The 16,523-nt window shown below is 45.2% G+C and overlaps 1 protein-coding gene across 1 annotated transcript in view; it reads left to right on the forward strand.

Annotated features, from left to right (window-relative positions):
* The window catches only part of Aasdh (aminoadipate-semialdehyde dehydrogenase), a 30,262-nt gene extending 17,938 nt beyond the window's left edge, over positions 1 to 12,324 (forward strand). The window contains exons 10-15 of the mRNA XM_045130261.1: positions 1,062 to 1,177; positions 2,679 to 3,450; positions 5,874 to 6,037; positions 7,805 to 7,927; positions 8,479 to 8,610; positions 11,853 to 12,324. Coding sequence (XP_044986196.1) covers positions 1,062 to 1,177; positions 2,679 to 3,450; positions 5,874 to 6,037; positions 7,805 to 7,927; positions 8,479 to 8,610; positions 11,853 to 12,242 — 1,697 coding nt within the window. The 3' untranslated portion in view covers positions 12,243 to 12,324. The remainder of the gene's footprint in view (positions 1 to 1,061; positions 1,178 to 2,678; positions 3,451 to 5,873; positions 6,038 to 7,804; positions 7,928 to 8,478; positions 8,611 to 11,852) is intronic.
* The last annotated feature ends 4,199 nt before the right edge of the window (positions 12,325 to 16,523 follow it).

Here is a 16,523-nt window from a genome sequence, read left to right on the forward strand (position 1 = left end):
CACTAAGCCATCTCCCCAGTCCTCTGCCTTTTTTTTTTTTTTTTTTTTTGGTTTTTCGAGGAAAGGTCTCAGTCTAGCCCAGGCTGACCTGAAATCCACTATGGAGTCTGAGGGTGGCCTCGAACTCACAGCAATCCACCTACCTCTGCCTCCCAAGTGCTGGGATTAAAGGCGTGCGCCACCATGCCCGGCTCCTGCCTGCTTTTTAGTGGCATAATTTTCACCATCTTCATCTTCATTTTTTTTCAACAACTTCTTGTTTTGCTTCTTTTTTGTACATCACCTTTTCTTTGACCAATCACTTCACTATGCTGGTCTCGATCTTGATCTTCCTCACGCGAAGATCTGCCATGGTCCCTCAAGTGCGGCTGGAAGGAAGGGCAGAGAACGCGGGTAACTGCAGGGCCTCCAGCCACTGCAAACGAGCTGTAGACGCACACGCCGCCTTCTGCATCTGGCTGACGTGGGAACTGGGGAGTCAAATCTGAGTCCTTAGCCTTCTCGGGCAAGCACCTTAACCACTAAGCCATCTGTCCAGCCCTGAATATCATTTCCTTACCTGCATAAATTAGCTGAACGTTAGCTTCTCCTTTCTTCCTACCTGTTATTCACCACAGTCTTAATAACATTGCACTTACTGCAGAGTGCATCGTAACAAACTAGTCTATATGACTTCTAGGTTTTACAGTGAAAAGTGTGTGTGACCCGTGAAGACACAGGTGCTGAAGTCTTGTTTTGTCCGCTTGTTTATTTATGGCGTTAGCAATCTGTCTTTGGGTCTTGTGCATGCTTTACTACTGGACTGCATCCTATCCTGAGATTCAGCTTCATTTTCATTTATTTATTACAGAGAGAGAATGCATGCTGTAGGGCCCCTAGCCACTACAAGCTCCAGATGGGCGCACCACCATGTACATCTGGCTTAGGTGGGTTCTGGGGAATTGAACCCAGGTCATTAGGCTTTGTAGGCAAGTGCCCTAAAGGCTAAGTCTTCTCTGCAGCCAGTGGTACAACTTTATATGTTATTTTTAAAACATTTGTCCTTTCTCTTTCATATTAAGGCAAAGTTGATGTTTCTGAGTTAAACAGGATATATTTAGACTACCAGAACTCAAAGCCTAAGAACAAACTCCACGGAAAAGAGGAACTTTGGGGAAAATTACAGTATTTATGGAAGGTACAACTTTTTAAATGCAACTTTATTAACATAGAGTCCATTCTAGGGAATTCTAGCATCCCTAGTAAGTTGGTAAAATAAAGGTTAGGCTGGGCATAGTGGTGCACTCATTTAACCCCAACACTCAGGAGGCAGAGGTAGTAGGATCACCATGAGTTGGAGGGCACCCTGCCACTACAGAGTAAGTTACAGGTCAGTCTGGGCTAGAGTAAGACCCTACCTTGAAGAAGCCAAAAAATAAGAATAAAATAAAGGTTAGGTTGTCTGAGGTATTGGCTCAAGTGGACACAGCCTGTCTGGACACAACTTCCTTCAGGGCAGCAGGGAGCAGGCGGCGGCAGTGGCGCTCTCGTCAGAGCTGAGCAGAGCCAGACTGCACGCTGCCGTCTCGTCTGGCTGGGACTTAGAGCCACATCGTTCATTCGTGCGGAGGGTCGGCAGTAGCAGCACTTACGTGTTCCTGCTTAAGGGATTTTTTAAATGTATTTGTCTCAATAAGCATACTTTTTTTTCTAGATAAAATACAGGTTTTTCTTTTCTAAGTGGTTCTGAAGAAAGATGTATTTAGTTACTTTTATCTTTTAAAATAGAGAATATCAGGCGAGGTGTGGTGGCACATGCTTTTAATCCCAGCTATGGGGAGGCTGAGATAGGAGGATTGTCATGAGTTGGAGGCCAGCTGTGCTGCACAGTGAGTTCCAGGCTAGTCTTAACTAGAGTGAGAACCTACTTCAAAAAGTAAGAAATAAGGGGAATCTCAATGAAATTATTATCCTCTGTATTTTAAGATTATTGTAAAGCAGTTTCAATCTGTATGAAGTAGTTGAGGATACAAACCATCCCCATTATAATGTAATAGTCAGTATTATTACCTTAAGGGCTTATAACTAGTTAGCAGATGTTTTTACAGCCCATTCCTTATTTTGTGGAAAGGGAAACTGCTCTAAATAGAAGTATATTTTGCAGGTGAATTTGTGGCAGAATTGGTAGCACAGTGGTGATCTATAGTAAAAAGAATTTTTTTTTTTTTTTTTTTTTTTGGTTTTTCGAGGTAGGGTCTTACTCTAGCCCAGGCTGACCTGGAATTCACTATGTAGTCTCAGGGTGGCCTCGAACTCATGGCGATCCTCCTACCTCTGCCTCCCGAGTGCTGGGATTAAAGGCATGCGCCACCACAACCAGCTGTAAAAAGAATTTGAAATTTATCTAAATTTTTAACATTTATCTTTATTGTAGGTACTGTCATCTCTGTCACTCTGTAAGGGGTAACATCTTAGGGTTGTTTATTTTTTATTTTTTATTTTTTTTTTGAGTTAGGGTCTCACTCTGGCCCATGCTGACCTGGAATTCATTCTGCAGTCTCAGGGTGGCCTTGAACTTATGGCAGTCCTCCTATCTGCCTCCTGAGTGCTGGGATGAAAGATGTGCACCACCACACCCTGCCTAATGTCTTAGTTTTGTTTTTTTCCTTCATCGTCTTCCTCCCTTCTGTCATCTCTAGACCATTCTAAGTCTCCCAGAAGATACTGTGACGGTTCCTGACGAGTCACTTTTCTTGAGTAGTGGTGGAGATTCCTTCAAGGCCACTTGGCTCTTCAATGAGATTGAAAAGCTCATTGGGACCTCCATACCTGGGCTTCTGGAAGCTATTCTCAGCACTTCCATTTTAGAAGTTTACAGTCACATCATTGCCACGGTGTTCACGGATGAGGACCTGGCATTCACTGAGAGTTGTGCCACCAAAAGGATGTGCCACAGTGCTGATCACTATGAAGCCAGTGGATGGCCTTCACAGAAGTCTGCTGCGCCTCTAAATGACACCAGTGACGTTGGAGCCTCCATTGCAGTGAGCAGAGGGAGTCACGTCTCCTCATTGAGTGCAGGGCATGATCCTTTAGCACATGCTTCTGACTTGACGTCACAGATTGACACTCACACATTGAAAACCATAAGTCCTCCGGCTCTTACTGGAAAGCCAAAGGAGCCATGCCATGTCACAGACATTGGTGATGAGCAGAAAGCCATGGAAGGGGGTGAGAGGCTGGCATTGCGGGTGAGGTGGAGGTCAGACACAGGCCGGTGTGTGGACGCTTCCCCTCTGCTTGTGGTCTGTGCCGAGGACAAGTCACCCACAACCGTGTATGTTGGCTCCCATTCGCACACGCTGAAGGCTATTGACCTTCGCTCTGGGAAGACGAGATGGGAGCAGGTCTTGGGAGGTCGTATTGAGTCCTCAGCGTGCGTCTCTAAGTGTGGGAACCTCGTTGTGGTGGGTAAGTTTCTGAACTTGAGGTCTGTAGAGTTAAGCTGGATTATGTAATAATGTTGATAAGACCACATTAAATTTTTTTAAAAAAATAGCAACCCTGTGGTTGTTTTGGTTGTGATCAAATAAGATCAGTTAACTCTGTACTGGCTTACTAGATGACTGGAGTCAGAGTTCCTGGGTATAAACCTAGCGCTCTGACCTTGCTAGCTGCTGGACTGGAACTTCAGTGTCCTCATGGGTAAAAGGGAACAATAATGAATCAGGTGGCGGCATCACACATTGCGTCAGACCTGGTGACCTTACAGGAACAGGCATTGATTAGCTCAGTTTCCATTGGTCAGGAATTTTGGAGCCATTCACCTGATGGTGAGTGTCAGATGCTTTCTGTGGCCATCTGAAGGTTTTACTTAGACCGGCAAAGATGGCTGTGAGATGGCTTGTTCATATCCACTAGCAGAGGGCCCGGTTCATTGCCAAGCTTTGTCAGTAAGCTGTGTCTGCCGCAGGAGCCTGTCTCGGCTGCCTGGATGTCTGCACAGCACGGCTACCGTCTTCCCTCCGAGGGGAGGTCTGAGAGAGAAGGTCCTAGGAGCACAGCACACCTTTTATGACCCAGTCTGTAGGACTGTGGATCATGTTTGCTCTGTTTTGTTCAGTAGACATCACTGAGTCCAGCCCACACAAGGGGTGGAGAACTGTCTCCACCTCCTGACAAGAAGAACATCTAAAATTTGTAGACGTTTTCAAAAATTATATTTATTTATTTGAGAAGGGGGCAGAGGGAAGGGGGGCCACCAGGGCCTCCAGCTACCACAGATAAACTCCAGATGCACGTACCACCTTGTACATCTGGCTTATGTGTGTACTAGGGAATTGAGCTTGGGTCCTTAGACTTCACAGGCAAGTGCTTTAACCACTAAGCCATCTCTCCAGCTCTGTAGACATGTTTTTAAACTATCACAATTACCAAAAAGTTTTGGGGATGATTGTATAAGCTTAATGAACCCAGAAAACATTGCCTGGCATAAACAAAGCTCTTGATAAGTGATAGCTGTGGGCTCTGAGTTTTTTCAGTCATGAGTGACTTTTAGTTTCCTAGGAATATGGAGGTCCAAGTATAACGTCCATCTCCACCATCTCTTCATTCTCCCAAGTACATTGCTTCACTTTATAGACCAAGGGCTTAGGAATGTATTCCTTCCTACCTTTTTCCTACCCAAGTCAAGAACTTCTCTGTGTCTTTTGGAATTGAACTGAACTGAAATAAATATCTAACCCTCCTGAGTCTTAGAAGCAGGTCACTAGCATCTTGCCACAATGTTGTCATTGCCAGGTAAAAGGTGGTGCCGAAAATACCCCAGAAATTGAGCTGAGGTGTGAGGGAAGAACTCAGCCAGGGCCATTCCAAGAGCAGGCAGTGACTGGAGAGACAGCTCACGGTTACGTGCGTCACAGGGAGGAGAGCAGGTGGAAGAACTGCACAGTGGCTGTCCCCGGGTCACTTTGTCTCGTGCACACGCATGCAGGGGTGCGAATGTCTGGCTTGTCAGGCTTTGACCACCTTTCTTCGAAGTAGCTTCGTTGGCTACACCGAGGCCAGGAACGCCTGCCCATCTTCTGTCTGTGGCCACAACTTGCAAAAGGCAGTTCAGTGTGTTTAGTGAGCGCCTGAGCTGCAGACTCCGAGCCTCGCTGTGAGGTTAAGCCCTGACTCTGCCACACATAACTGTAGTTGTGTCCTAGGGAGCCGGTCTGTTTCCATGTTGTTACCCGCGGCAGCGTGGGCATCGTCACGCTTGCTTCTCTGTTAGAGGATTAAGTGAGTGAGCAGGTGGAACATACTTAAAAAGGCAGTTGGCACATATAAAGTGCCCACTAAACATTGCTACAGATGTCAGCATTTCTTGAACCCCTTCCAGGCTCTGGGTTTCTGTCCATGTGCCGATTGTGACAGTAGCCCTCAGAGTAGACGAATCCACGTTTTGCAGAAGGGAAGTCTGAGGCTCAGTGGTGCCGGGTAACCCACCCAGTGACCGTCATAATAGAGTCCAGCATGCCGGAGCCTCTGCCACGGCGTGCCTCATTGTCTCCTTGGCGCGAAGTGCTTTATAGTGCTTCTAAGAATACGCGGCTGCTGGATGAAGTGGTGCTCACGTGTACTCCCAGCACCGGGGAAGCCAAGTCGGGATTGAGAGTTCAAGGCGAGCCGGGCTGCACAGTGAGGCTGCCTCACACCTGCCCCTCAAAAGGGGAGTTGCGTAGCCACTAAAAAAGTATTTTACACAAGTGGCTGCTATGCAGTTTCTGCTTTATATGGCTGAAATTTAAATCAGGTGAATGCACTGAGTACGAATTGTCGTGATTTAGAGTTATTTGGTAGTTGCATGTGTCAATGCCGTCTCGTCGTTTACGTTTTGCTCCCCGTAGGCTGTTATGATGGAGGGGTGTATGTTCTGAGAAGTAACACTGGAGAGAAACACTGGGCGTTTACTACCAAGGATGCTGTCAAGAGCTCCCCAACTGTGGATGCAGGCACAGGACTTCTTTACATTGGCTCTCATGATCGGCATGCATACGCTCTGGATATTTACGTAAGAATTCCCCCCAGCACTCTTGCCCCACACCCAGAAGAGCGGGAAACAGCCAGGTGTCATTGCGTTTGGGAACAGGTGCTAACTATTGCCCAAGTTTAGCATTTAGTCAGGAAAGAGGGAGTGGTTAATTAAATCTAGTATTGGATAGTTTTAACTTTCTAACTAAACTTATCTAAATAATTTTGAAATATAAAGAACTTGTCTTAGCAAAATTCACAAAGTAAAAGATCAGTAAAAGCCAGGTGTGGTGGCACAGGCCTTTAATCTCAGCACTCGGGAGGCAGAGGTAGGAGGATCACCACGAGTTCGAGGCCACCCTGAGACTACATGTGAATTCCAGGTCAGCCTGAGCTAGATAGAGTGAGACCTACCTTGTAAAACCAAAACCAAAACAAAACAAACAAAAAAAAAGTTCAGTAAAATATTTTAGGATCTGATTACATGAAAATATAAAAATTATAAAATTACAAAAAACAAGCTAAGGAAGTGTTTGAAGTAATTGAGTCAAATCTCGTAAGTATAAATAAAAATAAAGAGGAAGGCTGCAGAGATAGCTTAGTGGTTAAGGCACTTGCCAGCAAAGCCAAAGGACCCAGGTTTGATTCCCTAGTACCCACATAAAGTCAGATGCACAAGGTGGCACATGCATCTGAAGTTCACTTGTAGTGGCTAGAGGCCCAGATACACCCATTCTCTCTTTGTCTGTATCTGTCTGTTTCTCTCTCTGTCAAGTAAATAGATTTTAAAAAGGATGAAAGGAAAGAGCAAATACAAGTGAGTTAGAAGAACATGGGGACATAAATACACAGGACCCTCAAAAATATATGGCTGGTGATGCATTTCAGACTTAACAATCAAGGGAATGCAAATTAGAAACCATGAGACAAAGGAACAGACAGATGTTGGCTTGGTGACATCCGGGCTGCTTGGGTGGCGGGAGGTTACTCCTGTAATTTGGCTGTAGGTAACGTTTTCCTGTCCTCTTACCAGGGAACTTTTTTCTTAGGATTTTATCCTTGCAAAATCATCAGAAACACAGACTAATACATGCTCCAAGTTGTTTATTATACCAAGTGATTGGTTCCAGTTTTCAAGGATCAGGCAGAGAGAAATTATTTTATCTTGTGCTGGAGAGAGATGGCTCTGTTGTTAAGGTGCTTGCCTGCAATGCCTAATGCCTGGGGTTCTGTTTCCTACCATCTGGACTCCAGTGACTGGAGGCCCTGACACGCCCATTGTCTCTGTCTCTTCTGTCTTTCTCTGCTTGCAAATAAATAAAGAAATAAAAATAAAAAAATATTTTCTCTACATGTGGCGTATAGTACACTAAAATTATGTTTGTCATTTATAAACTAAGTGAGAAAAACGTTACCAAGTTGTATATTTTTATATTTTCATGTAATCAGACTAAAAGGCTTGTGGGTGTGGACACACACACACACACACGCATGCGCACATGTCCAAGAAAGATCAAAAGGGAAAGTGCTGCAATGTGTATCCTCTGTCATCTTGATGATGCGTGCTTGAGACCCCAGCACTCCAGTCAGAGGCAGGAGAATCCTGAGTTTGGGGCAGAGAGCGGGGGTGGGGAGAGAAACTTGCAGTACCTTGGGCTCAGAGGATTCCATGTGCGAGCCTGTGGGTTCAGTCCCCGCCACAGCCAGAAGGACTGACACAGTTAACCAAATAGGTAGATTCAGTATCATGGGGGGTCTGGTATTTGTTAACCAGGGCAAGCCAATAAATTTCCTGTCCCCTCTACAGAAGAAGAAGTGTGTCTGGAAGGCAGAGTGTGGCGGAGCCGTCTTTTCCTCTCCTTGCCTGAGCCTGGTCCCACATCATTTGTACTGTGCCACACTGGGAGGACTTCTGCTGGCTCTGAACCCTGTAGGCATGCCGTAAATCGTTGATTTTATTACCTATGTCCGATTTTATTTTTGCTTTGGCCTTTCAAGTTTGAACTGTTCTCCATTAAGTGTAACCTACAGGCTGTGTATGGCCTTGCCGATGTCTGGAGGGCCGGGAAGGGTTTGAGCGCACATGCTCGCCCGTGTTCTCTTTCTGATGATTTCTAACTCTACTGACGGGTTTTTCAGTCATTAACGTCTTGTCCATCGTAAAGACAGATCTCACTGTTTTTTTTTATATTGTAAATTCTTACTTCTTTTTCTTTATAAGGCTGGGTGTTATATACTAGTGTTTTGCTTGTCTCTGTGCTGGGTGTCTCTTACAAGTGTCCTGTCCAGCTCCCGTAGCCAGTAGTGCTGGTTACTTTCATGGCTGTGGACACGTGGGCTGGCCTCACCTGTAGTGGTAAGAAGCGATGCGTTAGTTCTGCATCTGCAAGATGATTTATTTGTTTTTCAAAGGGCCATTGATTCGTAGAGTGATTTTAAATGCTGTTGTTTGCTTTTTTTTTTTTTTTTTTCCAATGACAGGCTACTGGGAACACAGTTTGGAAACATGCCTGTGGAAAACCACTCTTCTCTTCCCCTCGGTGTTGCCAGCAGTATGTTTGCATTGGCTGCGTAGATGGCAGTTTACTCTGTTTCTCTCACTTAGGAGAGCAGGTAAAAAGTCCTCGTTATGTTCTGCTCTGTTCCCCCCTCCCCCACCACACACACCACAGCCTGACCTAGGGCGAGGACTGCGGGCCGCTCCGTTCCGAGAGCGTGCGCACGTGGCCACATCCAGTCCCCGGCCCTTGCTTTGAGTCTTTCTAAAGGCCCAGGTGGAGGCGGCTGCCTGCCCAGAGCTGAAGCACATTACTCAGTTCTGTGTGTTGAGATCGGTTCCATTTTGAGTGTCGTCATGGCTTGCTTTCTTTTGTGAATAATGCAATAGTAGACTTAAACTATTTCTAGCCAAATATTCTTTTTTTTTTTTTTTGCCATCTCCCCCAGTTTTCAAAATCTTAACCAGTTTTTACCCGATTTTAACATTCCTTATGTAGAAGCTAAAAACCCTTAAAGAACCCTGCATGAGCCCCACACCTGTTGTGAAGTCAAGTGATTGTGGGAGCCAGGTATGGTGGCACATGCCTTTAATCCCAGCACTCGGGAGGCAGAGGTAAAAGGATTACTGTGAGTTCAAGGCTACCCTGAGACTATAGAGTGAATTCCAGATCAGCCTAGGCTAGAGCGAAACCCAACCTCGAAAAAAAGAAAAAGAAAAAGTGATTGTGGGGCTTCAGAGATGGCTTAGCAGTTAAGGTGCTTGCTTGCAAAGCCAAAGGACTCAGGTTCGACTCCCCAGGACCCACATAAACCAGATGCACAAGGGGGTACACATACCTGGAGTTCATTTGTAGTGGCTGGAGGCCCTGGTGTGCCCATTCTCTCTCTCTGCATGCCTATTTCTGTCTTTCTCTCTCAAATGAATAAAAATAAAATATATATTTTTTTAAAAAGTGATTGTGTGGAAGTCCTATTCCTGACTGACAGGTAGCCTTTTTTTGGGTCAGATTTGCTCTGTTTTGGGAACACAATTTCCACTTCCGTAAGCACCTATAAGTGACTGCCATTTACACAGGCTGTGTTCTAGTTTGGGGGATTATTTGTGACATTTCAAGGCACTAACTCAATAGGCCCGTCGGTGGTTGGAGTTAATGTGAGACTTTCATTCTGTGTCCGCTCTTTGTGGCTCACAGCTCTTTGCTCTGGTATAATTTCTTTGAGACGAAACCATTTTCATATTCACTTGATATTTTTTGCAAAGTACTTGGAACCTAGTCTCACCTTTAGATTCCTTAGAAGAAGCACACTGTTATCATTATTCTATTTTAAAAAAATATTTATTTATTTGCAAGCAGGGAGAGAGATAGAAAAGAGAGAGAATGGGCACACCAGGGCCTCCAGCCATTGCAAACAGACTCCAGATGTGTGTGTCCCTTTATGCATCTGGCTTCATTTGGGTCCTGGGGAATTGAACCTGGGTTGTTTGGCTTTGCAGGTAAGTTCCTTAACTGCTGAGCCATCCCTCTAGCCCTCATTATTCTATTTTTTAAGCCATAGGAAAATGAAAAAAAAAAAATTTTTTTTGCCCGTAGCCCATGCTGGCAGAGAAGTGGAAATCCTTCTGCCTCTGCTCCTAAGCCCTGGTCTTAGAGGCATGTGCCACCATGCCTGGTGGAACAGAGCAAATATAAATTTTGTGAACACACTTGTAGTTTTTTGTCTTTTCATTACTCTTTGTTTACTGCCTGTCTTTCTTCCTTCTTTCTTTTTTTCAGTGCTGGGATCAAATCCAGGATCTCTCTGCCCCTGAGCTTATAGCCTCAGCAACTCTTTTTCTATTTTCCTTTTGTTTTGAGGCAGGGTTTTACAGTTACTTGGGCAGGCCTTGAACTCTTGATCCTCTTGCCTCAGGCTCCTGAGCAGCTGAGATTAGAGTCCCATGCCATCAGGTCCTGTTTACTTTGCATTTGGAAATACTACCTGAGGTTTTTCCTCAAAATATTGGCAAATTTTATCTGAAAGCAAATAGCATATAGCCACAGGGCAGTCACACCACTCAATAAATATTTGTTTAAAGCTTCCTACATTTGGAGAATAAGACAGCATTTTTATTTATTTGTTTTTATAGGGCTAAAGATGGAACCCAGGGCTTCAGGCCTAATAGGCAGCTGTTCTAGCACTGAGCTCCATCCCGGCTGAGATGAAGGTTTTTTTTTTTTATTTTTTAAATTTGTTTTTGTTTTTGTTTTTATTTTATTTATTTGAGAGTGACAGAGAGAGAAAGAGGCAGATAGATAGAGATAGAATGGGCGTGCCAGGGCCTCCAGCTGCTGAAAACGAACTCCAGATGCGTGTGCCCCCTTGTGCATCTGGCTAACGTGGGTCCTGGGGAATCAAGCCTCGAACCAGGGTCCTTAGGCTTCATAGGCAAGCGCTTAACCTCTAAGCCATTTCTCCAGCCCTGAGATGAAGTTTTTAATAAAGTGCATTGAAAACCCAGTACAGTTTTGTCTTTGAACTGTCTCTGAACATAGCAGTAATAACTCTCAAGTGGATTCGCAATTAATTTTGCTTCAAAATATTATGCATAATAGTGAATCGTGTAATAAAAATGTTGTATTGTCCTGGATTTACCGCTGGGACAGAGGTCTAGGATAGTCATTGTTTTCTGTATGTGTAGTCACAATAGCCCAGTGTCTCACATTTGTATTAAGAAGCCCTGAAGACATCCTGGTGCTGGGAGGAAGTGACAGGAGTGCTCAGCACTGAAACATCTCTATCACACCTTCCAAGGCTCAGGGTGCATTGTGGAAGAGGTGGCAGAAAGAATGTAAGAGCCAAAGGAAGGGTAGGATTCCTTACAATGTGCTCCTCCAGACACAAAATGGCCTGGATATCCACGATCTCACAGTGCCTGACACTACTACACTACCTACACTAGACATAACTGGAGGAAAAGATGACATCAGAATAAGAGAGACTAATTGAAAGGGGAAGGGAGTATGATGGAGAGTGGAGTTGCGAAGGGGAAAGTGGGAAGGAGGGAATTAACATGTTTTATTGTCTGTGATTATGGAAGTTGTCAGAGTCAATAAAATCTTCTTTTTTTAAAAAGAAGCCCCGTAGAGCTTTAAGGAAGCATTGTTGCAATTAGATAGATGATAATAATATGAGCTATCATTATTGTTACTTTTGTTTGTTTTTCAAGGTAGTTTCTCACTTTAGCTCAGGCTGACCTCAGGGTAGCCTTGAACTCATGGCGATCCTCCTACCTCTGCCTCCCAAGTGCTGGGATTAAAGGCGTGTGCTACCACACCCGGCTTTAGATGAATTAATTTTGTTCTTTCCTTTGAAAGGTTTGGCAGTTCACTGCTGGTGGACCAATTTTCTCATCCCCGTGCATCTCAGCGTTGGAACAGGAACTGTTCTTTGGTTCCCATGACTGCTTTATCTACTGCTGTAGCATGGAAGGCCGCCTCCGGTGGAAATTTGAAACGACGGCCAGGGTGTACGCAACCCCGTTCGCCTTCCGCCGTCACAGCGGCCGTAGCGAGGCCTTGCTGGCAGCAGCGTCTACTGACGGCAAACTGTGGATCTTGGAGTCTCAGAGTGGACAGCTGCGAAGCGTGTATGAACTTCCTGGAGAAGTCTTCTCCTCTCCTGTGGTCTGGGAGTCAATGGTCATCATTGGGTGTAGAAATAATTACGTTTATTGTCTGGATTTATTGGATGGCAATCAAAACTAGTGAAATATGATCTCTATAAGTATGTACGTATGAGACATTTGAAGATGTTTTATCACTATAAAATCACATGGAGAGTTTTATATTAAAGATAATATGTTTTTAAAAATTGTTTTGGTTTATTTTTATTTATTTATTTGACAGCAACAGAGAAAGAGGGAGAGAGAGAGAATGGACACGCCAGGGCTTCCAGCCACTGCAGACGAATTCCAGACACGTGCGCCCCCTTGTGCATCTGGCTTACGTGCGTCCTGGGGAATCGAGCCTTGAACCAGGGTCCTTAGGCTTCACAGGCAAGCACTTAACCGCTAAGCCATCTCTCCAGCCCTATTAAAGACAATATTTTGGTTAAGAAATTTGTCTTCTGTATTTCAATAGCGAACAGTTGCATTTTACTTCCTAGGAGAGCAGCCAAAGCTTTTAGGGAGAAAAAAGTAGTGCATTTATAAGCACTTACTTTGACTTAGGTGTGGTGGCTAATTCTGTGTGTGAAAAGAACTTGTTTTAATTGGTCTAAAGGTGTTGCTGTGGCTTAAATATCTCTATTGAAACTCAGGTTGACCCTTCCCCTCCATTGTGTGAAGAAGGTGGGAGAGCCAGGCGTGGGGGCTCACACCTATACTCCCAGCACCCAGGAGGCTTTCCAACTTGTGCTACAGAATGAGACCCTTTCATGTACTATACCCACCCATGACCCCCACAAAAGAAAAGGTGGAAACTTTAATTCTACCGGTATTTACAGGAGGGATGTAAATAAGGCTAAGACCCTCGCGGGGCTGTGACTGTGTAAGAGCAGAGGCAGAGCTACCGTGTTCTGCCCTACGCCGCCTCGGGACTCGGCCGCAGGCCTCTACCAGCGAGAAAGCTGGAACCCGACGTAGCCACCAGATCTTCACCTCACCAGCTTTCAGAACTGGGAGCCAAAGAGCTCTTGACTCTCTAAGCTAGGCAGCCTGTGGTACTAAGGTATCATTGTGATACGAAGATGTACAATAGCTGATAGAAGCAGTATTTTTTGGTGTGTTTAGGCAGCTGTCACTAGAATAGTTCAGCATTTAAATCTGAATCAATAGACAAGGATGATCTGTCCTCACCAGTGTCCCAGTGCCCAGTCTGATGGGGCCGAACCACAGGGGGAGGCTGCAGAGATGGCTCAGTGGTTAAAGGTGGATTTGCCTGCGAAGCCTGACAGCCTGGGTTCGATTCCCCAGCACCCATACAAAGCCAGATGCACAAAGTGGCGCATGTGTCTGGAGTTTGTTAGCAGTGGCAGGAGGCCTTGGGTGTGGGTCTGTCTGTCTCAGTCTCTCTCTCACTATTTGCTTCTATCTCTGTCCCTGTTTCAAATAAATAAAAAAAGATATTTTGAAAAAGACAGAGGGAGGGAAATTATCTTCTTGAGCTGGGCTCACTGTTTTCTCCTGCCTTTGGACACCAGGGCTCCTGGTTTGGGGTCTTTCAGATTGCAGGACTTGCTAGCAGCTACTGCACGTCACTTCTCAGATCTGCAAGTCGGCTGCGCTGTGGGCCCCCTTGGCTGTGAAACCTTTGACCTTGGGCTGCACTGAACTTTCCAGGTCTCCAGCTTGGGGACCACAGGTGGCTGTGTGCGTCTGTGTGCCTGTGGGTGTGCGAGTGCACACACACGAGCCATGGTGCACATGCAGCTGTCAGAGGTCACCTTTGCACCTCACCTGAGGCAAGGATTCTCTCTCCGTGGGTCCCGCTGGGCTGTGATTTCCCTCTGTTGGTCTTTGCTGTGCTCCCACCTGCTTCCTGGAAACTCCTGTCTCCCCCTCCAGTCTCAGTCTGCACGCTGGGATTTCAGGAGCCTGCCACACAGCTTCCTGCTTTTTTTTTTTTAATTTATTTTTATTTATTTATTTGACAGTAACAGACAGAGAGAGAAAGAAGCAGAGAGTGAGACAGAGAGAATGGGCATGGCAGGGCTTCCAGCCACTGCAAACGAACTCCAGACATGTGTACCCCCTTGTGTATCTGGCTAATGTGGGTCCTGGGAAGCCTAGCCTCGAACCGGGGTCCTTAGGCTTCACAGGCAAGCGCTTGGCAAGCGCTTAACCGCTAAGCCATTTCTCCAGCCCCAGCTTCCTGCTTTTTACATGGGGTTTGGGTTGAGAGTGGGGAATGGGGAGGCAGATGTGTTAATATTGGCAGACAGAGCAATACCTAGAGAACGGGCGCTCCAGAGCCTCCAGCTGCTGCAAATGAACACCAGGTGCATGTGCCACCCGGTACATCTGGCTTACGTGGCTCCTGGGGAATCGAACCTGGATGCTTTGGCTTTGCAGGCAAGTGCTAAGCCATCTCCCCAGCCCTGTAGTGGTTAATTTTTTTTTTAATTTTTATTAACATTTTCCATGATTATAAAATATATCCCATGGTAATTCCCTCCCTCCCCACCCCCACACTTTCCCATTTGAAATTCCATTCTCCATCATATTACCTCCCCATTACAATCATTGTAATTACATATATACAATATCAACCTATTAAGTATCCTCCTTCCTTCCTTTCTCCACCCTTTATGTCTCCTTTTCAACTTACTGGCCTCTGCTACTAAGTATTTTCATTCTCACGCAGAAGCCCAATCATCTGTAGCTAGGATCCACATATGAGAGAGAACATGGGGCGCTTGGCTTTCTGGGCCTGGGTTACCTCACTTAGTATAATACTTTCCAGGTCCATCCATTTTTCTGCAAATTTCATAACTTCATTTTTCTTTACCGCTGAGTAGAACTCCATTGTATAAATGTGCCACATCTTCATTATCCACTCATCAGTTGAGGGACATCTAGGCTGGTTCCATTTCCCAACTATTATAAACTGAGCAGTAATAAACATGGTTGAGCATGTACTTCTAAGGAAATGAGATGAGTCCTTTGGATATATGCCTAGGACTGCTATAGCTGGGTCATATGGTAGATCAATCTCTAGCTGTTTTAGGAACCTCCACACTGTTTGTTTTTTTTTTTTTTTTTTTTTTTTAGCATCAAACACATTTATTTCACTTTTATTGAGTATACAAGAACAGAGAGCACACGCATACAGCACGGAGCACTGAGGTGGGGGAATGTGGGGACGACAGGAGAGAGGGTGAGTGAAAAGGAACAGAACAGCATTGCCGTTGGTAGGTAAGGTGCTTTTGAAAAAAGGAAAAAAAAAACTATTCAGAGTGATGTTGATCATGCAACTTCAGGCCAGTCTTGGAATGTGCTTGCAGGATTCAAAAATTGAAACAGGTCCTGGCACCTCCTGTACCCTCAGATGGAAAAGATCCAGAGAAAGCAAAACAAGGAAAAACAAAGGTCTAGAAGATGCAGAGTGGGGAAAACCCTTGGAGAGCAATGAGTGTGCCCTGTTTACTTAGCAAGTAGGGAAACAGAGGCTCAAGGTGGGATGAGAATAGACTGATGGATGCCATGTAGTGAGTTATGAGATGAGCCAGGAAGGACGGTGGCCCAGAACCCTGACTGCTCTCGGAGACCTTTCCCACTCTGTGACCTGGCCCCTCCTGGATACCGAAAGAGAAGAGGCACGGAGCCTCCACACTGTTTTCCACAATGGCTGGGCCAGATTGCATTCCCACCAGCAGTGCAGAAGGGTTCCTTAATTTTTTTTTAATATTTTATTTTTATTTATTTGAGAGAGAGAAGGGGTGTGCCATGGCCCCCAGCCACTGCAAATGAACTCCAGATGCATGCATCACCATGTGCATCTGACTTACTTGGATTCTGGAATATCGAAATTGGATCTTTAGGCTTTGTAGGCAAAGCCATCTCTCTAGCCCTGTAGTGTTTTATATTTATATTTTTTTTAATGTAGTGGTTATTTTTTGGAGAAGCCCTATTAGGCTGTAAACTTTGTATATAGTATATATAAATAAACTCTTTCTACCTCTCCTCACCTATTTATGTATATCCAATTCATCATGTTTCTCTGGCAAACACTGGCTTTAAACTGGAAGGTTTAAAGACCCTCTTAGAAAGGGTCAGAATATACTTACTGAGTTAAAAACAATAATACACCATTTACTATTTACACTGCAATGTGTAGCATTCACTGCGGCTGGCTACGGAGCTCAAGCCCACATCACAATTCCTCACCAAGTTGTTGCTCTTGAGGTTCACATGTTCGGCTTGTGCTGGGGGCGTCGCTCCGTGGCAGGTGGTACTAAGCTGCACAGCCCATAGGCTCTGCCCTGAAGTGGTACCACTGTCTCATGGCCTGGGGCAGGGAGGCCTTCGGGCCATGTTGTCTGACTGA

This window comes from Jaculus jaculus, chromosome 11 (assembly GCF_020740685.1).
Source record: "Jaculus jaculus isolate mJacJac1 chromosome 11, mJacJac1.mat.Y.cur, whole genome shotgun sequence".
Classification (NCBI taxonomy): domain Eukaryota; kingdom Metazoa; phylum Chordata; class Mammalia; order Rodentia; family Dipodidae; genus Jaculus; species Jaculus jaculus.